The sequence below is a fragment of the Pleurodeles waltl genome, chromosome 8 (genome assembly GCF_031143425.1).
Source record: "Pleurodeles waltl isolate 20211129_DDA chromosome 8, aPleWal1.hap1.20221129, whole genome shotgun sequence".
NCBI lineage: Eukaryota > Metazoa > Chordata > Amphibia > Caudata > Salamandridae > Pleurodeles > Pleurodeles waltl.
In genome coordinates, this window is record NC_090447.1 from 100,324,946 (window position 1) to 100,352,210 (window position 27,265).

Genomic DNA, 27,265 nt, shown 5'->3' on the forward strand with positions numbered 1-27,265 from the left:
CATTAGAACATTGGAGATTCCTTATACCATTTAATAAGCTGTAATTTCCAGTTGGGAGCAGGTCAGTACGTCATGGTTGGCATCTATGAAATTGTAATGATAAGTCTTCTTTACTGGTAAAGTTGGATTTTTCATTACAATTTTGAAAATGCTACTTTTAGAAAGTAGCAATTTTCATGCCCTTAGTCCTTTGTGCCTACAGCCTCTCTTGGGTCACATGACTGGATGTAGCTGACAATTGATACTCTGTGAGTAACCACCACCCAATAGGCCTAACAACACTGTAGTCAGGGCAGAGGAGGCAGGAAACTCCTGGAACTTTCCTTTCTGGAAACTTCTCTTAACTTCTAGAAGCACGATACCAGGGTATAAAAACAGGACTCCCAGATCCACTCTCCAGTTTACTATGGGAACTGTGGAAGGACTCTCAGAGGACTGTCTGCTGCTATGACCTGCTGTGCATTCCACCAGAATGTGGCTGTACCTGGAAGGACTGTTTTACTGCCTGGAGCCTGCCTTGAACCTTCAGAGGCCACCCCTGCGGTGAAGCTGTGCAAATTCACACCTGCACCCAGGACTTTAGAAGTGATTCTAAACGCTACTTTACCTGGTCTCCTGTTCAGAGCCACAGGGACATAAGAGGCTCTCACCAGGCTACTACCTCTTGAACCCACACCTGGACCTAGCCTGAGTGAGTATTGAGCCCCCACGAGGTCTCTATCAATCGTGGACACTTGGTGGAGGTCCTAATGGTGCCAGGTGGCTATTTTACAAAACTGAGTACTTGATATTTTGAACCTTAAACTTTAAAAATTCTACTAATTGGATTTGATGATGTGTTTGTCAAATAATGTATTACAATTTTCTCTCTGTTTCTAAATTGCTTTAGGATTTGTATTGTGTTGTGTTTTCACTGTCTTATTGCCTCTACGTTTAGCCTGACTGCTTTTTGTGCCAAACTAAACAGGGTTATGCACAGGTTAAATTAGTGACTTTTTGTGTCTCACCCTGCAAGGGATTGTGGCTGTTGCTTGACCACGGCTTACACCCCAGTCAACCAACAACCCAATTTCTCACAGTGGACTTCTACACCTGGTCAAGCAAGACCAGGATTAAAGGCAATGGATATCTATTCTTCACAGTAAATGTATGTAATGCTCTATTTAGTTGATGCATGCCCACAACTCACCATTCTTTTCTGAGACAAAGAAGAGAGACAATGATGCAGGGGAGGTGGAGTGATGAATGAACCCTAGGGCTAACAACTCATCTAGGTAAATTTTAGGTGTTTTGGGGTTTAGAGAAAGCTTAGACACGACTACAAGGAAGTGCTGCGCCTGCAATTAAGTCAATATGGAAACCATAATCCCTATGGGGAGGAAATTGCGCTGCCTTTTTGTTGTCAAAGGCATCTAACAAATCCTGATATTCTACAGTAAGTTTTGTCATAGCTTCATGTTTCAAGGCCACACATCAGTGGAGATAGAACTTACTGTGTCTCTTTATAACAAACGCTTTGACAGAAGAGAGAACCAAGGGTGACCAGGAGGAGGGCCCAGGCGATGATGGAATTGTGAAGTTGAAGCCAGGGGACACTTAATATTGCACCAAAGGTGGGTGTATAAATGAGATCAAAGGTCAAGGTCCCAGTATGCCCATTCTCACACACGAGAGTCATTAGTGCAGTCTGATATGTCATCATCCCAGAAGAGAGCTTGAAGCCATCCACATCTCTAACCTTTTAAGGTTCGCTTTTCTTAATGCGTGGAATATGTAAAGAACTGGCCAAGGCTAGGTCTAAAATGTTTCCAGTAGCCTAGGAATCTAGGAGTGTAGGTAAGGCCTTCCACTGTTGGGACAAAAGTAGAAAGGTGACTAGTATTGTAAAATATTTGTAAAGTGGTTTGCCAAGTAAAATCGGGTCTGTTCTAGGACCACGCCCAACTGGCTTACCTCTGTGTCAGCTGGGCTCCCTAGTTTTCCTGCACCAAATCAGATGTCATGGCAAAAAAAAAAAATTCCTTTTGGTTTTACAGTACCCCCGAGCAAAGTGCCATGCCTTACCACAATACAAACACGAATTTAACTTTCTTACACGTTCCTTTTCCTTGGCGGTCAGATGGCTTCACAAGCCCCCTATCTGCATAGGCTCTGTATTACCCTGATGCTTTGATACTGCCTCTTTTCGCTCAGTTCATACGACTAATAATTTGGACTCCCCCAGGAACGTTCTCCCTTTCGTTCGATTAACCTTTGATCCAATTGGACAACTAAGTCAATGAATTCAGAGCAATCTGATGGGGATCCACTATGTGCACCAAGGAATCTTTCAAGTCATCACAAAGCCCTCTATAAAAGAGGGAGGTTCTCTACTCTTCTGGCCACTGGGTTTATGTAACCAGCTTGCAAATGACTGTAATGTAAGTCAGGAGATCCTTGTTGCTATGACGTTTAATAACTCATTATCACTAGCTTGAACAAAGGTGTGTTCGGCAAAGAGACACTGCATTGTCTCTTTAAACCTTCCAAAATCATGTAACACCGGGTCATTATTTTCAATGAGTGGAATAGCCCATTTAGCAGCTGTGCCCCCGAGATAGAATATGATAAAGGCAACTGTAGCTGTGTCTGGTGGGAAGGCTCCTGGTTTTACAAAAAAATGCTATTGGCACTGACTCCAGAATGCATCAAACTTATTACTACCCCCAAAACATTTCTGGCAGAGCAGGGACTGGAATTGGTAAAGTGACATGACCCAGATTAACAGTTCCAGTGGAGAAAATACCCGTTTGATTACCTAAATTGCCAAAATGCTCAAGTTGAAGAATGGGACATGTACCTTGGGAGTCGCCACAGCATCAGACAAGAGGGCGAATCGTGGGGGCGATATTGCACTATTTCATCTTAGAGTGACAGATTTTCGTGGTGTAAGGGCTGAACTTAATTTGCACATCAGATAGTGCCCTTGCTAATTCTAACACACTTGAGCCCAGATTTATGAAAAATGGCGCTACACCCAGTGCAGTGCCACTTTTCTTGCAACCCTTAGCACCCCCCTAATGCCACCATGTGTGTGCCGTATTTAAAATACGGAGCACCATGGCGGTAGCCGGGGAGGCTAGCAGCATATTTTTTTACGCTAGTCTGGCGCTTTTCAGGACTAGCGTCAACAATTTTGACGCTAATTCTGCAAAGCACCTAGAGGCCCATTGAACACAATGGGAGCCTCTTATTAACGCCTGCACTTAGCAGGCGTTAAAAAATGCCAATAAAAATGGCGCACAGGAATTTCATAGATTCCTTTGTGCCATTTTAACAGCCCCCCCAGCACCAGAACGCCCCCTTGCATACATTATGCCTGGCGCAGGCATAATGTGGCGCAAGGGGTACAAAGTGGCACAATGCAAGCACTGTGCTACTTTGTAAATATGACACTGCATTTTTACCCTTCCAACGCCACATTAGCGTCCAAAAAATGACGTTAATGTGGCATTGGAATGGCGTTAGGCCACCATAAATCTGGGCCTTGGAGTGTCCTCAGACAGTGCCTGAGCTAGGTCTTGAACCTGTAATTGGATGTCCATATTACATGAGTGGTGAAAAAAGTGCAACGCTTGGCCTTCTGTCACCTGGTTCTGACCGCAGAGACGATGCTGGACCTCATATCCCTCTGGCGGGCAGCCCAGGATCAAGAAACCCTGAACCCTTAAATCATACACTGCCCTTGAGGGAAAAGAGGGTTAGGATACAATAATAAAAGATAGACTTGCGGCACTGGTCCTGCTCTGCTGCCTTGAGACATTGCGTAATAGGTTCTGCACTCCCTGTACCTTTTGTGTTGGTGTGGATGTAGTGCACTGGAAACAAGAAGAAGAATAGTTTACAAACAGCTCTCAGCAGAGAACGATTACATAGTTATTCTCAATATTGTACACTTACAGGCTTCATCACAAGTACTGCATGAGAGCAGGTACAAATCAAGATTTAAGGCTAGAGTTTCTTGAACTCTCAAGAATCATTTTACATTCAGTTCTCTGTACAAGTTCGTATACATATATAGAGTGCTCTAATAAGCCCTTTCTCATTCTTATTAATACAATTTGTCAAGAATTCCAGGTGGGCGGGGATTTAAGTCTGGAGCACCCACTCTGTTAAGGAGTTGAGCGCACTAAAGCGATTGAAACATAGGTAGTGCTAGATTTCCTGAAAGCGAGCTTTCTCTATTCAGAACACAGTCTTATAGATAGTGGTAGGCTTACTCTAAGGACTAGTGTGCACTAACCCGTGCACTGTAATTATAAGGTTCGACATTTCAAAGAATTGGATCGAATCTATCGCCTGGTCTGTTTCAATGTCAAATGTCACTGTAGTTTGAATTTGGAACCCACTGTGCTTACCTGTGCAAGCTGTTTTGTATTTCTTTTCTACCCGCTTTCCCCTCCCCCCTTTTCTTTCTTTTCAAAACAATAAAAATTTGTTTATAAAAAATAAAAGGTTCGACATATACTTTTACGTTTTACAAGTCCTAGTAGTGAAAAACTCCTAAATTCATTTTTCACTAGTGTGAGGCCTACCCTTACCACAGGACAACATTAGAGATTCCTTATTACATTTAATAAGCTTTCATTTCCAATGGGAGAACGTAACTAAGTTATGTTTGGTATCTATGAAATTGTCATGACAAATCCTCTTTAATGGTAAAGTTGGATTTTTCATTACAATTTTGAAAATGCAACTTCTAGAAACCCAGCATTTTACTTCTCTTAGCCCTTTGCGTCTGCAGCCTGACTTGGGTCACATGACTGGGTGTAACTGAAAGTTTGTGAATTCCTACCAGAGCTGAGCACAGCCCCACTTGCAACTGAATAGTGTGTGCTTTGCCTTCACACAAAGGGGCTAACACCTCCACATTGTCAATGTAGCCAGCTTATAGCCAGGCAGGGGAGACAGGAAATTCCATGCACTTCAAAGAAACTTTCTTGATGTTTCTTTCAGCTTTCCAGAAGCAGGGCACCAGGGTATAAAAATAGGAGCCACTCTTCAGTTCATTCCTGGACCTCTGGAAGGACTCTTAAAGGACTGCCTACTGCTGTGACCTGCTTAGCACTCTGCAAGACTGCTTTGCTGCCTGGAGCCAGCCATGAACTCTCAGAGGCCAGCCCTGCTGTTGAATCCTGCATTTTTCACCTGAAGCCAAGATTACCAGAGTTTGCTGGCCACCTGTTCAAAGCCACAGGGAAAACAAAAGGTTCCTACCATCTTGAACCTGAACCTGTACCCAGCCTGAGTGGGTCCTGAATCCCCATGCGGTGCCCCACCAGTCCTGGACCCTTGGTTGTGGTACAAAAGATGCTCAGATGGACAAATTACAAAATTGAAAATTTTGGGGAAAAACTGCTCCAAGAACCAGGAGAAGACCAGAACCAATCTACTCGCCTATCCACCTGCGGTGCATCATCAGTCGGATGATGCACCTGACTGATGATGCACCCCACTTCTCCCACTACAATCTTCTCCACAGCAGCAAATCCTTTTGAGCAGTCCTTCGGAAACGGGGTGTTCGGCCTCATGGAACTGTCCTCAGCTACTGCCCTCGGACTCATGCCACTTGAGATGTTTGACTAAGTCTGAACGCAGAAATCTTTACTGCAGCTTTGATCCACGCCTATTTGAGGTCAGTGCTCCCTCCCCAGATGCCTCCTGCCCTTGTCCCGCTAAACTTTACCTTCTCAGAACATTTTTCTCAGAAATTCATCCAAGTCCAATGAGAACTGCTGACCAGGCCCAAACTACATCTAGTATTCTGTTGGAAATGGCTCTTTCTGTAAGCTTTCCCATGTCTTTTTAGCTTCAGACCTCCTGTCTTTTTTTATCCTGTCCTAAATTTTGTTTTTGCTGTCTTTAGGACACTTGGCACTTTACCACTGCTGACCATTCCTAAGTTAAGATTGCTCTCTGTCTAAATTGTATTGGTGATTTATTTACCAATGATTGGCATATTTGATATACTAGTAAGTCCCTAGTTTAGTTCACAGTGTGTGCCCAGGGCCTGTAAATCAAATGCTACTAGTGGGCCTGCAGCACTGATTGTGGTACCCACAAGAGTAGCCCTGTAAACATGTCTCAGAGCTACCACTGCAGTATCTGTGTGGGCAGTTTTAAACTGCCAGTTCGACCTGTCAAGTGCACCCACTTGCCAGACCAAAACCTTCCCTCTTTACTACATGTAAGGCAGAACTAAGGTAGGCCCAATGCAGCCCTATGGCCAGGGTGCAGTGTATTTAAAAGGTAGGGCATGTACTGCTTAGTTTTACATGTCCTGATAGTGAAATACTGCTAAATTCTGTTTTCACTATTGCAAGGCCTATCTCTCCCAAAACGGTAACATGAGGATTGCCTTGAAATATCTTTTAAGTATAATTTCCCATTGGCAGCTGATGAAGATATGGAGTTTGGGCCTCTCAACTCACAATGTAAAAATACATCTTTTGGTGAAATTTGTTTTTAGATTGTAAGTTTGAATATGCCACTTTTAGAAAGTGGGCATTTTCTTGCTTAACCATTCTGTTCCTCTGTCTGGCTGTAGAATACACACCTGGGTCAGGATGACAGTTGGGCTGTTTGTGAATTCACTCTAGACGGTTACACGAAGGGAGCTGAGGTGTGCCCGGCATATCCTGATGGGTCTTCCTGAGCTACAGTGGTGGGAGGAGCTGACACTTGCACCTGAGTAGGGCTGTGCCTGTCCTTAAACAAAGCCATCTCCAACCTCTTGGAGTGTGTCTGGGGCCAGGGCAGGAAAGGTAGGGTCTTGTGCACTACAAAGACTTTCCTATAAAGTTTGCCTACTTAAAAGGTAGAAAGGAGAATAAGTGTTGGACCTCTGAGACCACAACTTTAGAATTCTTGTGGACTGAAGACATTCTGCCAGGAATAAAAGCTGGGTGCTGAAGGAGGGACTGCCACTCTGCCTGTTGCTTTGCTGCGCTAGCCTGCTGTTTGCTGCTTCTGTCCTGGGAGTGAAAGGACTAGACTTTCCTTTCTCCATTCTACTTCCAAAGGTTCTCCAAGGGCTTGAACTGAGCTTGTCTCCTGTTAGAAGTCTCAGGAACATCAAAGACTTCATCTGCCAGGACCTGGGCTCTCTTGCTAAGAGTACTGACTCGCCAAGTGGTGCCAAATCCAGTTCCTGGGCCCTTGGGAGTAAGTTCTGGTGTAACGAAGAAACCAAGTACATCAACTCGAGAGCAACTTCAGAACCGGCGCCGCTGTCTGACTTCACGCGGCTGTCTGCACCAGAACCCTGCCCCCCCCGAGTGCAAAGACTGTGACTGATGTCACAGGCCCAATTCCGCCGCAGCACCCACGAAGTCTCAGCACAGCGTAAGTCCCGAGTGCCATGTCCTCGACGTCCGGGACCCCTGACTCAAACTCTTGCGCAGCATCTGTGGCTCCGTGGTGTGATCGCGAACCCAAAGTCGCCGCCTTGCACCTTGACCTGCTAGATTCATCGACCTCGACGGATCGTAAGGAACTGATGTCTCGCCACTGGTGCTGCATCACCTCCCCTGCAACTGCAAGGAGCCGACGCTTCACTTCCCCTGCATCACAGTAAGGAACTGATGCCTCACCTCCCCTGTAGCAGTAAGGAAACAATGCCGCACCGGCTCTAGCAACACCTCTGCTCCCTGACACTGTGCAAAGTCTTTGTTTCCTCATTGTTTTGAAAGGTGCTGTGCCTGGGGTCAGTGTGACTCCGTGACCAGCCCACACTCCCTCGTGCGTGGCGTCGAAGTGTTGGGAACAACTCCGTTAAGACATCATGATAGCCCCAGGTAGAGCTATGGTGTTTCTAAGTGCTTTACTGAGATTTAATTTTAAGAATTCATTACTCTGCTTGTGTATGTTGGATATTTGTCATTTTGGTCTTGTTCAGGTAAATATTGACTATTTTTTTTAACTGGTGTTGAGTACGTTTGTGGTGTTTTCACTGTGTTACTGTGTGTGTACAAATACTTTACACCTTGCCTCTGAAATGAGCCTGACTGCTTGTGCCAAGCTACCAAGGGGGTGAGCAGCGGTTATCTTAGCTGTGTGACACCCTTACCCTGACTAGAGTGAGGGTCCCTACTTGGACAGGGTGCAAACCACTACACCCATAGACCCCATTTCTAATATATCCGTACTGTGCTTCTTTGCGGTCGGACATATTTTCTGACTTTGACCTGGTCTTGGGCAACTAGATGACCGCGGTTGGCGCTTTGATCTTTTAGGCACTCATTTTTACTAAAACTCTGGATATACTGACTGGTGTTTTGTTATTTTGGTGTCAAATAATTTATTAAAATGTATTATATTTTCTTAAATTGGTGTGGGATTTTTATTGTATTACTGTTTGTGTGCTTCATAAATACTTTACACATTGCCTCTAAGTTAAGTCTGACTGCTTTTTGCGCCAAGCTACCCAGGGTTAAGCACATGTTGATTCAGTGACTTTTTAATGTTTACTGTGCTACAGATTGTGGCTGTTGCTTGCCCAGGGCTCAACCCCAGTCAACCAACAACCCCATTTCTCACATTGGTGTTCAGTGGTGTGGATCAGGACTTGTGTTTGTGAAGATTATATAGTGATTTGTGTTACATGAAGATCCCAGATAAATATTTTGACATCAGTGACCTCTTTTTAAATTCCTCTTAGTTTTCCATTGCCTGTTTCCTCCTTTTACTAAATTGAAGTGCCCCCTACTTTCATGTTTTCTCACCATGGATATCGAGCTGTGCAACTCTGACACCCTCAGCAGGGCTGAGCTACTGCAATTCTACAGAGGGGACTGAAATTGGACCAGAGGTCTATCAAACGGAATCTCCAGGTAGCCCTCAGTGACTTTGAGGAGGTGCAGAGGTGGCAGTCCACCGAAGGGGAAGATGGTGGTGATCGCAATGAGGAGCAGAGTGCAAAAACAGAGGATGAGGAGAGAGAGTGGCCAGTTCACGGTCCTGAGCTGCAAGGAGAGCCCCATTCAACTCCAGCAGATGACCAGGAGGGAGTAGAGATCAGTGTGTCTGCAAGAGGTCTCACCCCAGAGGAGGTAGAGGACAGGAATGAGGAGAGGAGAGCACAACAAGAAAGAGAATAGCCCATGAACTCAGTCTCAACGAGCTAGACATAAGAGAAAAGCAAATGGGAGTACAACATTGGTGGCAGTGTACAAGCAGGTGCCCACTGGAGAGGTAAGGATCTGGTGCCTAGCTATGTGGTGGGAGAGGATACTGATAAACAGTTCTCAGCATACAAGGTAGCTCTGAGGGTACACAAGGTTCCCGAGGAGTACGGGAGGAGGGAGGTTGTTTGTGGGGGTACATGCCCACAGGGGGGAAGGGACACACTCCTTACACTTGAGGTAGAGGATCAGACCAAGTATGCCCAATGAAGACCATTCTTCTTTTTAAATTTGGGTTGATAGCTGAGAAATACCATCAGAGGTTCAGGGGGACAGCCACAAGTTCCCAAGGCAGTCTCAGGTGGACTTTTTAGACTATTCCAGCAAGGCACTGAAGGGCTGGGTGAGGGGCAGCCAAGTGGATGATTCCAGTGGGATGTACAAACTAATTTTGAGGGAGCACATGCTCAATACCTGTTTTACAGAGCTGCTCCAACAACTGGCAGACAGCAAGCTGACTGACCCCAGGAAGCTTGCTGAGGAAGTGGGCCCATGTGTCAGCACTAGAGTGTCCAAGAAGACATCTAGGGGGACTCCCAAATGGATGGTCAGAGTTCCCACAAGAAGAAAGAGGTGGGGGAGGTCAGTGAGGTTAACCTAGTGCCCCTGGTTGACAAAGAGATGGTGACCAAAGCCTACATGCCTTCCAATACTTCCAAGTACAGGCAGTGGGTCATCATCAATGGCCAGACGGTGGAGGCTCTGAGGGAAAACAGAGTCATCTGGTGTCCTCAGAGAAGGTACTATCCAATACATTCCACCAGTCTGTAGTACCAGACAACCAGAAGAGCCACTACCCTGTGGCTCTGATTCCCTGTGAATGGGGGTGAGGTGGGAGGATGGGGGTAAAGTGGGTGGATGGGGTGGCGGGGCGCGGCAGGGTCCAGGTCTTCTGAAAGTTGCTGTTGGCCATGCCAGGCCTGTGGACTGTCTCTAAGGGAATGACCTGGAGCATACTGCCTGGAAGGAAACAGAGCTCAGGTCTCACTTTGAAATGTTGGGGCTGCCTGAGTTTGTTTGTGTGACCACCAGGTCCATGGCTGCCCAGGAGGGGAGTCAAGGAGAACTGGAGTCTGGAAAAATGACCCAGACAGCTGCCAAGAGGGGAAAGGGAACACAGCCTCTGAATGTCCTGTGGTACAGGTGGATGGGGCACCAGAGGAAGCTGTACCGGACCTTACCAGGAGAGGACGTTGCCTCCCTTAGTGACCTACCTGAGTTTGCTGGATGGCAAGCAGAAGGTGGACCCATCAGGAAGGAGTTTTGTAAGGCAAAAAAGGAGTGCCCAAGTCTGGAGGGCATGAGTCAGCAAGCTTAAGCCCAGGCAGCATATACCTCTGGAAATCACTTCATATATTAGGAGAATGGCCTCCTGTATAGTGAGCCTAAGGCAACTGTGCATGGGTCAACAGATGGTCCAGCCCAGTGATGCGGATACCAAAAGCTGCTCCACAAGGCAATGCCCCAGAACTCTGGTTCTACATGGACTATATGGGGCTCAACTCAGTCACTCAGACTGATACTCACCCCATCCCCAGAGCTGATGAGCTCATTGATAGATTAGGGGCTGCCAAGTACACGAGTACTTTTGATTTAACTTCAGGGTACTGGCAGATTGACCTAACAGAAGGGGCTAAAGAGAGGTCAGCCTTCTCTACACGAGTGGGCCACTTTCTGTTCAAATCTATGCCCTTTGGGCTGAAAAATGCCTCTACCACATTCCAGAGGCTGGTGAACCAGGTCTTAGCTGGTATGGAGACCTCCAGTGCTTACTTGGATGATACAGCTGTCTTCAAAGGCAGCTGGGAGGACCGCCTTTTTCACCTGCAGGAGGTGCTTCTGGCCCTGCAACATGCAGGCCTTACTATCAAGGCGAGGAAGTGCCAGATAGGGCAGGGGTCTGTGGTGTATTTGGGATACCTTGTGGGCGGGGGTAAGGTGCAACCCCTATAGGACAAAATAGAAAGTATCCTGGCCTGGAACCCCCAAAAACTCTGACTGTGAGGGCCTTCCTGGGGCTCACAGGACATTACTGGTGGGTGGACAAGAGGCATGGCGCCAAGGTTGCCCCCTGGCCTGAGCTGACGTTCAAGCAGCAGCCCAAGAATGTGATCTGGATGGAGGCTTGCCAGAAAGCCTTAGACTCCCTCAAACAGGCCATGTGCACAGTCTCTCTGCTCAAGGCCACTCTTTTTGCTAAGGAATTCATAGTCAAAACAGATGCCTCAGAGCATGTCATAGGGGCTATTACAGGTCAATGAGGTCTAGACAAACCTATAGCTTTCATCTCTAGGAGGTTACTTACCAGACAACAGAGGTGGAGTGCTAATTAAAGTAAAGCCTTTGCTGTGGTCTGGGCACTGAAGAAGCGCAGACCATACTTGTTTCGGACTCAGTTCTGGGTTCAGACAGGCCACAGGCCCCTCAGGTGGCTAATACAAATGAGGTGTGAGAATCCAAAATTGATGAGGTGGTTCATCTCCCTACAGGGAATAGTCTTTACAGTGGAACACCGTCCTGGGTCTGACCGCTCCAATGCTGATGATCTATTCAGGTTCTTCCACCTTAGTGATAAGAACTCCCAGGAGGTTTGGTAGTTCTCCCCACTTTCAGCTGAGGGGGACACATGTTAGACCTGTCAGCCGTAGAGTGGTCCTACCGCAAACGTTTTGCCTACCTACCTCCATTTTTATTCTGAAATTCATTTTTTAATAATACTTTTTATTACATTTTGCATGTAAGATATACAAGTAAACAAACTGAGGCATACCAACCATCATACCATATTGACTGCATTCAACAGCACTTTACACGTTTGCAGTGGAGTAAAAAAGAACCCCCATTTAGCAGGTATTGCCTGCCCTCCCTGTCCCTGCAGCCAGTTCTCCATGTCAATCCCTTCCTCTGGAACAATCTCTTTTCAACTCTACAGTGGTGGCCCTACATCTTCGGTAGCTCTCCAGGGTCCCCATATTTTTTCAAATTTTCATGGGAATCCCAACGCTTAGTACACAAATTCTCAGCCCTCGTTCGCTTCCAATACATGTACTGATGGGATTCCTTCCTGCCCCCAATTTCTGATCACATCTCGTCTCGCCACCATAAGGGTGACTTTTCAGAACAGCAGTGTACAACGGTGTAGTGTCTGTTCCCCCAATATGCCTAGGGCAGTGGTTTTCAAACTTTTTCATGCCAAACCCCTTCCCCCCCTCAGACTTTCTCACAATTATTTTATTACGTTGGCAATGTTTAAATATGTCTAGACTTATTTAAACATTGCAGTTACGTTCTGTTACCTTTTTAAAAAAATGCAATAAATGTTTCTCTGCTTTAAAAAAGCACTGTTATCTGCATAATGCTTCTTTTGGTCAGAGCCTAGCACACCCCTGGGATCACTTGAGGCCACCCTAGGGGGGCCTGCCGCCCAATTTGAAGACCACTGACCTAGTTGGGGGTGAGCTTGAGTGTGACTTCTAAGACTGCTGAGATCCTGTGACCTATTTTACCCCCGAACACCTGTATTTTGGGGCAACCCCACAGTGTGTAGATCAAGGTACCCCTCTGCCCACTCAACCTTAAGCAGAGATCCGAGTCGATTAGTTCTATACGAAACAATTTAGTCCTCGTATAATATGCTCTATGCAGAATTTTTAGCGGAATTAGGCAAAAGCCAGCTCTTAATGGCCACCTCCCGGGGTTAGTGGCATGACACTACCCAGTCATCGTCCTCCAACCTGCCAGGATTGCACTCCCATTTATCCCTGAGTCCCTTCAGGGGTGGAAGGCTGTTAATGTAGAGGGAGGAGTACATTCTGGACATGGCATGACTTGCCAGGGACGCACCCAAGACTCTGAGTACCATAGGGGTCCCCTCCGGCACCTCCCGTAGCATCTCTCGATGATCTTGCAGGAGAAAACATAATTGCTGAAACCTGAGATACTTGGTCCCTGTCAGCCCCATTTGTTCCTGCATTTCAGAGATGGGTATTATATCTGTATCCCACGAGACATCACCTACCTTCGATTTCCCCAACTGTTTCCATTTCCTATAGCTCTCTATGGTCTGCGGTCCTTTCAGAAGCTCGGAATCCCACAGTGCATTTCCATAGTCAACTTGCGTTTGCAGCTGAGGGCCTGGGATGCTTTGTGCCACAGCCGGATAACCACCGCGGTAGGGGTTGGCAGGGCCGTGATCCCCGCTAGCTACAGCAGCGACATACGTATCCCTTCGGGTCCATAACTCTTCTATGAGTGAATACGGAGGGCTCCTACAGAAAGGCAAATACCCAGTCATTGATAATCTGTAGTTGCGACACCCAGTAATACACCCTCAAATCAGGGAGAACAATTCCGCCCTCCAAGGGCTTTTTAGTGACTGAAGACCATGCTTTGCTTGGCGGTCCCCCATTCCACAGACCTTGCGTCATATCCACCACTGACCGCTCAAATGGGGTATTTTGCAGGATAAACAGGAACTTTGGCAAATAAATCTTTTTATAAAGGGCTACTTTGCCCATCAGAGACATGGGGAGTCTGCTTCAGTGGGCCACACCAGCTCTATATGACGCCAGGATTTTCCCTAGATTTTCCTTGTGGAACAACTCCCAGTCTCGGGTTATGAAGATTCCAAGGCGCCGGAAACCTATAGGCTCCCACTTCATGGGGTGATTTCAGCTCCCAACACTGCCCTCTCCATCAGAGGGAATGCAACTGATTTGCGCCAGTTAATGTAGTTCTATGAGTAAGAGCCAGATACCTTCAACCTCTCTAACACTCTGGGAATGGAGCAATCTGAGTCAGCCAGGTACAGCAGGACAACATCTGCATAGAGGGAGACAATGTCCTACCACCCCCATCCCACAGAATACCCCTCATTAGTGAGTCCTTCCATAGCCAGCAGGCCAAGGGCTTGATCGCCAAAATGAAGAGGAGACTGAACAACAGACATCCCTGCCAGGTGCCTCAGCCGAGTTGGAATTCTTTGGAGAAAGCCCAATTTGCCTAACTCTTGCAATGGTGTCTGTGTATGGCAACCTCACTCAAGCCGGGAAGGAGGGGCCTATCCCCATTTTTAGGAGTTGTTCATTTAAATAGGGCCACTTCACCAAGTTGAATGCCTTTGAAATAGTTGGCTCCTCAATTCAGTCGCTCCGAGCCAGACAACCTGCCAGTCTGCGCAAATTATGCCGTGTGGCTCTATAGGGCATAAAGCCAGATTAGTCAGGCACCACCAGGGTGTCTACCACCTCCATTAAGAGGTTGGCTAACACCTTCGCCAACATTTTGGTTTCATTGTTGCGGAGATACACTGGCCTAAATTAGACACAGACCTCCGGTGCCTACTCCTTCTTATGGATCATGACTACAGTTGCCCATCGCAGAACGACCTCCTACTTAGCTCTGTTTAACATTGCTCAGATCGGACCCACTATGTGGGATCTGACACATTTGAAAAATTCTGGTGACAGGCCTTTGGGGTCTGAGGATTTATCATTTTTTATCTGTTGCAAGGTGTCAGAATTGTCTCTTTCGGTTGGATCACCTTCCAGGGAGCAACTTGCTTCAATCTGGAGTTTGGATGTTGACATGTCCTTGATGAAATTTTCCAGATAAGACTGTTCCATCCCTCACCACGTATGGCACAGGCTGGTCAGATGTGTGGCAAAGGCCTGGTCCACCATTACCAGGTTTTCCTCTCACTCCCCTGCTTCCAAATCTATGGCAGAAATCCATCTTTGCCCTTCATCACTTTTGGTCAGGCATGCTAAATAACGTATCTACCTTGTCCCCCCACCCTGATAGAGTCTACCTTGTTTCACCCGGAACTGTGTCCTTGCCTCCTGGTATACAAGGTGATGCAGGTCCTCCCTCAGCACTCTATCTTGGTGGCCTAGAGATGCCTCCTTACACTCAAAATGGATTCTCGTTAGTGCTGTACTACCGTGGTATAGTCTGGGTATATGTTCACTAGGTTGTCCTCTATCTACAATGGGTCACTTGCAGGATGTGATCTCTATATCAAAAGTTGAGTAAGCGGGCCACAATAGGCCGGCTCTCAAAAGCCCTAGATCCAGGGCTACCACTGCAATTTTTTGTTCCAGGGAAGATTTTGTGTCCCATCCTCTGTCTCCAACTTCCTCTGTCCAGGTGCATCCCCGGTCCGATCTTCGGCACCTTAGGTCTCATTGATGGAGACTTGGGCCGGAGCCCCACACACACCATAGAGTTCTGTTCCCTGTGAAAACCACTCTAGCAGTCTATCTGGGCTTCTTGTATCCCCATTCGTCGTTGTGGTCCCTCTGACATCTCAGAGCCACCTTATGCAGGGATGCGCTAGGCCCCAACCCCCAGGCCAGTCCTCTGCCCCAAGTGAGCCAGTTCCTCAGCACCCCTCCCCGTAGACCCAGCTCCAACTGGGGAAAGCCCACCCCAGGCAGTGACCCCAGTGGACCGTCACAAACATCCTCGATTCACTTGGAAATCCAAGCAGTACCACAGCAATTCTCACCACACAAGGCACTTCCTCACCGCTCTTCCTCTCGCCTGGCACTGGTTCTCACTGGTCCCAGGGCATCCAACCTGCCTTCTAGTCCCCCTTGGGGCTGGCCTCCGAGTCCAGCAGCATCCCTCGGATCACCGCTCCACCAGACAGCAGTGGTGGTTCAGGCGGTTGGGGGTGCAGGGTGACTTCACTCCCAAGGCTAGAGACTAGAGCTCTGGCGGCCATCTTTGACAGCATGAAGCCACCCCCCACTTTCCCCTGAAATCTGTTTTTGTTGGCCTTAGGGCTCTTGCCCTTTACCAATGCTAACAAGTGCTAGAGTGCAGGTCCTCACTCCCCTAAATATGGTTTGATTGGTTTTCACCTGATTGGCATATATAATTTACTAAAAAAGTCTCTTGTAGAGGGGTATACCATGTACTTAAGAGTCCGCACATTAAATATTACTAGTGGGCCTAGAGCACTTATTATGCCACCCACATAAGTAACACCTTAAAACATTTCCCAGCCTTGTCATTGCAGCCTAAATACAGTTTTAAACTGCTAATTCGAGAGGACATTGTAGCACCCTTGCCAAGCCTTAAACTCCCCTTTTATTGCATATGTCACCCCTAACATATGCCCTATGTAGCGGATAGGGGAGGGTGCATTGTAATTTAAAGGTTGGACATGTACTTTTAAGTTTTGCATGTCCTGGTAGTAAAAAACTTCTAAATTTGTGTTTCACTACTGTGAGGCCCACTCCTCCTATACGATAACATTGGAGATTCCTTATTACATTTAATGAGCTTTTATTTTCATTCGGTAGAAAGGAGCTATATCATGTTTGGCATCTATGAAAGTGTAATGGCAAATCCTCTTTAACCACTTCTGTGCCACGGACGTAATGATTATGTCCTCGGCTGCAGCGCTGCTGGTCCGAGGGTGTAACCATTATGTCCTGGCACTGACCCACAGGAAAGCACCAGCTCTCCCCGTGGGCCGCCTAACCACAACTCCACGGCAGGGATTGCAGCGTAAGTCCCCGACCCTCTCCGTGGCATCTAATGAGGTCAGCACATGCCATGCGCTGACATCATTAGAGGTCGCCCCCACCGAGCTGGGAGCCATTTGCTTCCAGTGCGGCGAGGAGAAATCAGGTGAGTTTCTCTTGTTGGGAGGGGGGGCGCAGAGAGGCATAGGTGGAAAAGGTTTTCCTTTCCTCCGCTGTCTCTGAGCATTACTGCTGCACAATTGCACTGCGACTGTGTGCGTTTTAGACTGCAATAAGCACATGGGTGATGTAGATAAAGTAAATCAGAGGTTGGAACCTTGCACTGCTGTTCATAAGACATACATTTGGTATAAGAAGTTGGCTATCCATTTCCTTAATTTAGCAACCTTCAATGCTTTTTTGTATTCAAGGATTGTTCTCCAGAGTCCAAGATATCATTTGTTGAGTTTCAGGAGTCTGTGATAGGCAGCCTTGTTGTAGTGGAACATGCAAGAGTTCCTAGAGAAGCAGTGGTGGAGGATGTGGCTAGATTGAAAGATCACCACTTTCCTGATCACATTCCTCCCATGCCCAAAAAAGACTTTCCCACTAAGGAATGTAGAGTCTGTGCCCAAAGAGGTATCTGGAAGTAAATTCATATTTACTGCCCCATATAAAAAAAAGAATGTAATGGCACTGTGCTTGGAGCGGCGCTTGGCTGGTGGTGTGCATGAAGTGGCGCTTGGCTGGCGCTGTGCGTGGAGTGGCGCTTGGCTGGCGCTGTGCGTGGAGTGGTGCTTGGCTGGTGCTGTGCGTGGAATGGCGCTTGGCTGGCGCAGTGCGTTAAGTGGTGCTTGGCTGGCGGTGTGTATGGACTGGCGCTCGGCTGGCGGTGTGTGTGAGCTGGCACTTGGCTGGAGGTGTAAGTAGTGACTTGCTGCTGGTCAATACACTGCTAGCCAAATGTCAATCCACACACTCCATCAGCAGATGTGATTGCTGTGTCAGGCATGTGGGCGTATGAAAGTGATAGGCCCTGGAATGGTGTTGTCTGTCGATGTGAGTGTTGTAATTTTCTGGGCCCACTGCTGGCAGCGTGAATGCGTGTCACATATGAAAGGTGTGTGAATGGACTGTAAAGCGGTTGGTGCCTTGACAAGGCTTTATAGCTCACAAGCTGTGAGTCATTGGTTCAGTTGTTTGACTTTTCAATTATTACCAGTACATTCATTTTTGTGAAATCTTGTTAATTAAATTTGATCTATTGATCCATCACTCACCCTAGTGCCAGATCCAAACAGTGTGTCTGTGTACTCAATGAGTATATGGTTGAATAATTGTCTTTTCTGTTTTTATCTGCCAGGGTGTACATTGTCTCCTGTTGTGAATGTTGTAATGTGCTGAGCCCCCGGCTAGTGGTGTGAATGATCTTGTGTGTGTCACGTATGAAAGGAGTGGAAATGGTCTGTAAAGCTGTTAGTGCCCTGTCGTGGCTTTACAGCTCACGAGCTGCGAGTCATTGGTTCAGTTTTTTTGGCCTTTCAGTCATTAAAAGTGCATTTCATTTTTGTGAAATCTCTTGTAAATAAAATTTGATCAATCGAACCATCACTCACCCTTGTGGCAAATCCATCCAGTTTGTCTGTTTTCAAGAAAAAGCCCTCTCTGCTATAATAAGGTGTCAAAGCACACCCCTGACACTCTAGGTGTCTTGGGTGGGACCCCAATGATAAAGCATGCCACCAACTATGTTGGTGGGTGAGTGGTATTTTTAACAAAATCTAAGTGCGTTTTTTTTTCACAATTTGAGTGTTTGGGAGATCACAGAAGTAACAGACTTGGTAGCGTGTTTGCTTCTTGTCTAGGGAAAATCTACAAACTCTAAATATGTTCAAAAACTAGACACGCGGGGGTGAACAGGGTGGTTGGAAGGCCTCTTGTGGATCCCAACAGGTTTCTTACCCACACTGCCCTGACAATTTAAAAATGTGACTAAAAATCACACATTTTCCTTGCATTTCTGTGCCATAATTTCCCCTAAAAAAGAAATAAACCAGATATTTCCTACCACTCAAAGTTCCCCCCGGTCTCCCGATAAAAATGATACCTCACTTTTGTTTCTGGGTGACACAACCTGGTGAGAGTCCCACAAGGCACCCCTCCCTGATTTCCCTAGGTGTCTAGTTTTTAAAAATGTAGAGGTTTGCTAGGTGTCTCTAAGTGCTGGCTAAGCTAGAGCCCAAAATCCACAGCTAGGCACTAGGCATACCCACACAAGTGAGGTACCATTTTTATCAGGAGACGTTTCTCTTTCTCTACATTTGTGCCTTCCAAATGTAAAACAGTGAGTAAGAAAGAAGTCATTGTGAGAAATGCCTTGTAACCCACATGTTAGTATGTGTACCCCCGAATTCAGAGATGTGCAAATAACCACTGCTTCTAAACTCCATATCTTGTGCTGTATACCCGGTATACAATGAATACCCATTGCAAGGTGCATCTCATTTATTTGGCTCTGGGTACCTTGTATTCTTGGTGAACCTACAAGCCCTATATATCCCTGCAATCAGAAGGGTCCAGCAAACCTAATGGTATATAGTTTTCAAAAATCTGCCATAGTTGATAAAAGGTACAGAACACAAACATAGAAAGATATGGTTTTTTTTCAACTCAATTTCAATATTGTTTTATTTCAAGTTTTACTTTCTATAAGAAAACCTTGAAGGACCTACACAAGTGACCGCTTGCCGAATTCAGAATTTTGTCTTACTGTTCAGAAATGTTTAGCTGTCCAGGATCCACAATTGGTTTCACACCCATTTCTGTCAATAGCTAGGCTGAAAGCACAAAAAGTAGTAAAGATAGGGTATGTCCCAGTAAAATGCCAAACCTGTGTAGAAAAATTTGTTTTTTTGATTCAAGTCCGCCTGTTCCTGAAAGTTTGGAAGATGGTGATTTTAGCACCCCAACCCTTTGTTGATGCCATTTGCAGGGGAAAAACAGATGCTTTCTTCTGCAGCACTTTTTCCCATTTTCCCCCCAAAACCCAAATTTTAGCTATATTTTGGCTAATTTCTCGGTTTCCTTCTAGGGTACCTTTAGAATCCGCAGGATGTTGGAAAAAACGGACGCAAGTTTGGCATGGATAGCTTATGTGGACAAAAGGTTATGGGGACCTAAGTGCGAACTACCCCAAATAGCCGAAAAAAGACTTGGCACAGTAGGGGGGAAAAGGCCTGGCAGCGAACTGGTTAATGGTAATGTCAGGTTTTTCATTACAATTTTGAAAATGTAACTTTTAGAAAGCTGGTATTTTACCTCCCTTAGTCCTTTGTGCTTGCGGCCTGTTTTGGGTCACATGACTGGATGTAACTGACCGACTGTCAATTCCTTCCAGTAACACAATAGAGGGATTAGGTGTGCCTCAATAGGCCATCTGCTTGCAGGAAAAGGGGGGGCGCAGCTGAGCACCGCCCCACTTGCAAATGAAAAGGGTGTGCTCTGCCTTCACACAAAGGGCCTAAGACCTACACACTGTCACTGCAGCCAGCTTGGAGTCAGGGCAGGGTAGGCAAGAAATGTCATGCACTTTTTCTAGAAGCTTCTCCCACCTTCCAGAAGAAGGACACCAGGGTATATCAAAAGGACTTACGTAACCACTCTTCAGTTCATTTCTGGATCTTCCTGCTGCTGTGACCTGCTACACACTCTGCAACACTGTTTTGCTCTACCTGGAAGGACCGCTTTGCTGGCTGGAGCCTGCCTTGAACCCTCAGAGGGCTAATTTGCTGCCCCTCCTGTACAGAGCAACAGGGACAAAAAAAGCCCCTATCATCTTTAAGCCGCACCTGGACCAAGCTTGAGTAAGTCTTGAACCCCACCGCCCCTCAAGTGGTGCCTCACAGTTCTGGACCATGGATATTCTTCAAAGTTCAAAGGCAGGTGCTGACCGGGCCCTATTCACTTCTTGTATCTGAACTGCGCTCCATCGCAGTGGACCTTATTTTTCAACTTTGATCTAGATGTTAGCAGGTGAGGCTCTGATATTTTAAAAGCTATTTTTTTTCTACAAACTTAAAAAATTCAGAACCTCAGTTGTACTGATTAGATTTTGTGGTTTTGGTGTCACTTTATTAGTGTTTGTGTGCTGCATAAATACTTTACACATTGTTTCCAAGTTAAGCCAGACTGCTTTTGTGCCAAAATACCCAAGGTTGAGCACAGTTTGATTTAGTGACGTTTTGTGATTTACCCTGCCAAGGATTGAGATTGTTGTTTGACCAGGGCTCACATCCCAGTTAATCACCAACCCCAGCTCTCACCTACTCACAGTACCCTAAATACAGGCAATTGAAGATGAACAAATACAGGGTCAGCAATCAGAAACGGCATAGCAGACAAACCTAACTAGCAGAGCCAGGTCATATATGCAAAATTCTTGACCTGAACTCTGTGCAAAAAGAAATACTGCTACTAGCCAAAGACCCCCCATACATGATGAAATGGCACATGTCTACGGTGCCTTCACAGGGCTTGATGAACTGTTGGAAATCTCAGAATTGACAGAAAGGGCAACACAGTTCTCATTTAGCATGTTCTTTAGTAGCAACTCTAAAATCCCTGTATAATATACCTGTGATTTCATGACAATTTGTACTGCACTGATCATGTCAATAAAGTGTTATTAAATTAAAGTAAGATACAGGCAATGAAACAGAAGAGAGATGAGAGAGAGCGAGGGGAAGAAAGAAAGAGAGGGAGGGAGTCAGGAATAGGGAGACAAGAAAGGAGAAAGACAGAAGTTGAGAAAGCTGGAGGGAAAGGAAGACAGAGAGAAGATGAGAGGGAAGGGGAAGTAAAGGAATGTGAAAAGATTCAAATTGAGAGAGACAAAGGGTGTGTGTGAAAGAGATGAGAAGAGAGGGTAAAAAAGGTGAGAAATTAAAAATGAAAGAGAAAGGTTTGAATACTGAGGGTGTGTGTGACTGAGCGAGTAAGAAAACAATGGGAGAGAAAGTGAGAGAGAAACTAAAGATGCATGCAAAAGCTACAGAGAGAGAGAAGGATAATGTAAGGAAGAGGACTGTGAAGTAAAAAGAGAAAACGAGAGACAAAGACAGAGAGAAAATGAGAACGATGTAGTGGAGTCAGAAGGGGAGAAGGATTGTGGACTACTGCCTACTACTAACACAATTTCAAAATGGGAAGCTGTCCTGTGGGAAGAGCTTATCCTTTGCAAATCAGTCACCACCTCAACTTAAGAGTCAGTAATTAATCAACGGTTTTGAGACCACAATTGTGGCCACAAGCCATTAATATGTATATCTGCGCGTTCTGACTTGTCAACAGGAGGGGGTATGAGCTTTCAACAACCTCTCCTATTTGTGATTCAGAAATGGTGCAAAATTGCTTTCATGAACAGGAAAAGTCTTTCTGACTCACAAAATGGATTTACTACATTGCTAAAAAATGTTTGCCGTTGCAAACCACATGATTTTGAGAAAAGCTTATTTGGTGATTGCAAAAAACTTGGTACATACTGACCTTAGTTCATATCATATGTGCTCACTAACCAAGACTACCATATTTCACCTCAGAAATCTGGGCATCAGACCCCTTACTAATTGGAGCATGACACAGTTCTACAGCATAAAACAAAACAATTGCTTTTTCCAGATTAATCTTAGTAAATCTGGCCTGGAACAATGTTTTCAGTATTTCCCAACTCTGTTCATCCATTACAATAACAATCAATATGTAGCATTGTAGGTATCAGCATACCTTTGTGGAAGTAAGCCTTACTAGGAAGTGCTATCATCTTAGGCGGTAAAGGCAAATGAAGAAGAGACGTACCTCTATAATGGTTGCCACCATACCCTGGGTTGACGTAAACAGTGTGATGTGCATCAATAGGAATGGTCTGGTAGTAGTCATCATAGGGATCATATAAGGACACCTGGAACAAGACAAAGATGAGGGACAAGTAAGCCATGCTCCCATTTTCAAGCCTGCTCAGTTATCACGGAGACAATCCTGACAGCCAATGCGCACAATGAAATGAAGAAGCTGGATTTTACTTCAATACTCGGAGGCTACAGTTTTGCCCAAACTTTAATAAACTTACAAAGAGGAAAGAACAATTCAAGCCATAACATCTACAGAAACTGGAAATGCATCTAACAGACATCCGGCAAGGTAGTAATTAATCTTCTCAATTAGATTGACGCTGTCAATATGGCTGTCTTAAACTCTGAAAACCCTGATCTTTTTTGCTGCTATCCAGGAACAGAAGTGTCTTGCTTGCCTCTTACTAGTTTGTTAATGTATCAACTGCGTTTCTGTTTTGTAATGCTTGCTTATCACCCAGTTGGGTTTGTCTATGCCATTTATTTGATTTCGTTTTTGCAATACTTGTGTTTATTTCCGGAAGAGTCGATTTTTTACTTAATTGGCAAATTCCTCATTCTTTAAGTCAACATATTTTTACACATTGGTGTCGATTTTCATCCACCTGTATTCTTAAGCTTTGCAAAACTCTTAGGCGCCATGATTTTCCAAAGCTTCAACCTGATTTAGAAGTCGGGGTAGGAGTCATCAAACAAATCAATATCTAACACTTGCATCACACTTGCATCATATCATGTGTTTGTCGCATGAGTTATGGAGGCTTACAGGGTTGATAAATAAGTATGATTCAGAGTTCTGAACCTCCCGGTGCATGGCTCGTTTCATCCTTGCTATGTCACTGCCTGGGAAACAGGAGATTATGTGTGACTCTCTCATGATCTTGGAGTATAAACAACTAATTAACCATGATGTATGCTAACATGAAAGTGTTGGTGCTTCAAAGGATACGCAAATAGTACTAGTACTTTAGCAGTCACTACATGCAAAATGTACTATTTGCAACCCTAGAGCAAAATGTTGTGTTGGGATTTATACTTTCCAATGCATCTCCTGATTTGGCAGCAGAAACAAAGACGAGGAGGCAGCAAAAATAAAGAACAGTCAATGTATCCAATCGTGGCCCTCTAAGTCTCACTAGTGGTGGTAGCAGGGAAAGAGAGGAAATGTTCTTTAGCCTTCACCTGTTTAATGGAATACATGATTAAAGGATATTTTGGAAAGTGAGCAGTGGGTAGGTGGTTGAAACTCAGTGAGATGAATGCACAAAAGAGTTAGGGGTAACACACAAAGTGCCCACGACTCATACCTACAGAAAATCAAAACACTGCCTTTAAAACACAAAACAAGAAATAAGTTCAAATACAGGAAGTTACATCCAGAGGAAGTCTATGTTAGGAAGGGAAAAGTGATTTGCACTGAAAGAGGCTCCATTGTAGAAGGCTACGATTGTGTTGCTCCAGTGTAGAAACAATGACTTGTTAAGGTACAAAAGTGATCCCAAACCACTGATGGGAGGGCATCAAGTTTGAGGATGGGAGCCCACACGCGAGTAAGTACATGTCTCAAGTTCACTTGCTCTCTTCCCTCTGTAGGATGGTGTACTCCGTGCCAGTTCTAGAAGGCAATAGAATATTGTTAGCAGTAAATAAAGAGGTTTGTCATATGGAGACTTGTCGCTCTCTCCTTGGTCCATTCCTTGGGTCAAGATGGTAACAGTGTGGAAGCAATCTACTCCGGAGTTATTTATGTGAAATAACACAAATTAGCAATGCATTCCAAGGTGCCCAGAAGGAATAAGATTAACAATATAGAGGCAACAGTTGTGCTTACTTATAAATAGGAAATTTCCTATCATGGGGACATAGAGAAGTGCATCAATTAAGTGTTTGACAGATGCCCTTTGACATCTATGCCTTCACAAAAAGATTTAAAGTAAATAAAGTTAAGCTTGGACAATCCAGAGGTGAACCTTATGTTCAATATAGACCCATACATACTGGTTATTAAACAAAACCCTGTTGTTTGAGTTTTAAGTAAACTAAGATCTTGCCATAAAATTATTTAAATGCTAGTCTGAAGAACGAACTGGGTTTCAGTGAAATGGCATAACTAGGTAAAGGAAATAGCAGAGCATGCATTATCATTTTAATGTGGTATGAGAACGCCTTAACAATGATTGGTCAATCCCATCTTCAAAGAACAAAACATAAAACACCCACAAAGAGTTATGCACATGTTTGCTGAAAATGAGAAGTAATAATGTGCCTGACGTGATCTCAGAATACTGGAGGAGTGCCTTAATGATATGGGAAATTCTATATCTAAAACAGGACATCATTCCTCATCCTCATAAATCACACATTATGCATTTTGGGGTAGCATAATGTGTTTCCTTATTCATGCACCTCAGTCATCTTCACGCATATTCCACACTCCTCAGTCATCAACTGTACTTAGCATCCACCGTCCGCACACATGAATTCTTTCCTCACTTATTAGGCAAAGTCTTCACTCTTCTGTCATCCTCAATGCTCAGTCTTCATCTTTACTCTTCAGCAGTTATTACCTGCATTCTTTTGTACTTCTCAAACCTCAGTTGCTCTCTCCAACCTTCAGTCCTCTCCCTCACTCTTTATCCCCCATCTGGCTATTCACTTTTACTTCAGACTCCTCGGTTGTCCTCTTCATTCACCAGTCATGTTATGTTATGTTGTATGTTATGAAATTTGCTGAGAGCAGCTAACACACGGACTAAAACAAGCAAAGACGTGACAACTGAGAAGAGCCATCATGGTTTGATAAAGATCAGATGGTTAGAGAGGATGCAAACCACCATTTAAGTTCTTTGCAGCAAGGAAATTGAATGAGTGGGCACCAAACTGGGGGCATGCAAATTGTAGCAATCCACAAATTATTATCAGAACTGAAGGATTTAAGATGGTCCGCGAAGAATGAGTTCTTATCTAAGGATAAGATGTGCAGCAGCAACCTGGATGATTCACAAATGCTAAATGAAATAAACTTATGCAACTCTCTTTACTTTGGACTTCATGGACGTACGGCCTAAGTGGGAAAGGTTGACTACCTGCATAGCGAGAAGAGACCACAGAGCTAATGTTGTGTATGGCAGGGCTTTTATGTGAAAATAAGGTATATTACATACAAGATAGGCCTAAAAGCATTTGAGTATCACTGCATGAAATATTAGAGCATGCATGTAATAGGCAGACAAACTATTTTGATGGTAATGCTAATAAAAGTGTGCTTGAATGGCATTTTTCTAGTCTGAAAACTCCATGTTTTGTGATACAGTTCAAACTAACAAAACGTAGATGGAATTATTTTCCCTTCTGATGCATGCATTGCAACTGTGGCTGCAAGTAAAGATGCTTTTGTAGAGTTCCTTCCTGGATAGAAGAAGGACAAAGTAGCATAAGCTTCCACATGCATCTATAAAGGGGCATTTTTTGTATATTTCGTAGTGAAGCTAGAGCGGAGTACAAGTTACCCCTCTGCAAGACATCATTGATGATGTACAAGTTACTTACCTTCGGTAACGATTTATCTGGTAGAGACATTTTTGCATAGTCCCCAGGGCCCCTGCAAAACAGGTTCCCTGGGCCAGAGCTCTTTCCCCAAATCTGTTATGATGCTTGGCACAATTGGATACATTCTTAAATACCCTTATAAGTCTCTAGTAAATGGGTACCCCAGTACCCAGGGCAAGAGATATTAAGAGTAGGCCCCTGGTGGCAGCAGCACTGATTGTTCCAATCCCAAGGGCCCTGCACCCAGATGCCCCCAGTACTGCCATTGCCGGCTGAGTGTACGGGAGCAACCCTAAAGGGACAAACTCAACATGGCACCCTCTCTGTGTGCCCTGTCCACCATACACTGCATATATTATGGGTACGACACTCCTCTGGCAGGCATTCCAGCCCTAAGGCAGGGTGCACCATACTGTATGTGAGGGCATAGCTGCATGAGCAGTATGCCCCCACTGTGTCCTTGCCAAAACTAGGACATAGTGAGTGAACAGAGCAGCCATTTTAAATGCATGTGCTGGACACTGGTCAAACACGGGTTTCCCAGCTACATGATGACTACTCTGCACCCTGAGTTGTTTGGTATCAAACAACTCAGAATGATAAATCCAAACTGGTGCCAGTATTGGATTTAGCCCTAAATGTACCCAGGGGTCACCTTAGAGGTACCCCCTGCAAACATTAACCCCAACTGGCATAGTTGCTGCCTGGTTCCATCCAGCCTGTCACTCCAGACAGCCAATCTACAAACCTGGGGGAGAGCCATGGCTCTCTGGTTTGTAAGACAATGCCCTTCCTGGGTGGAGGAGCTAACACCCCCTCCCTCAGGAATGTGCAACACCCTGGCGGTGAGCTTCAAAGGGCTATAGCCCTGAAACTTGAGCCCCCAGGCCTGCTGCTAACAGCAGAGGGCTTCCCCCCTTGCAAACCCTCACTTTGGACGGGAAACCAGACAAAGGGTAGGAGTGACCTCACTGAGCATGCACTACCCCTCCGGGCTTGTATGCAAAGTGGAGCCTCTGATTCAGTTTCCTCCATCTTGGAATGGAGGGAAACAGCCAATGAGGTTTAGGGAAGTAACCCTTCCCACAGGAAGTGGTCACTGTAGTGGGTGTAG

At 45.4% G+C, this 27,265-nt stretch overlaps 1 protein-coding gene across 1 annotated transcript in view; it reads right to left on the bottom strand.

The window, feature by feature from the left end:
* Window positions 1–27,265, bottom strand: part of PLEKHB1 (pleckstrin homology domain containing B1) — a 250,886-nt gene that overhangs the window by 22,421 nt on the left and 201,200 nt on the right. The window contains exon 6 of the mRNA XM_069203837.1: window positions 22,550–22,652. Coding sequence (XP_069059938.1) covers window positions 22,550–22,652 — 103 coding nt within the window. The remainder of the gene's footprint in view (window positions 1–22,549; window positions 22,653–27,265) is intronic.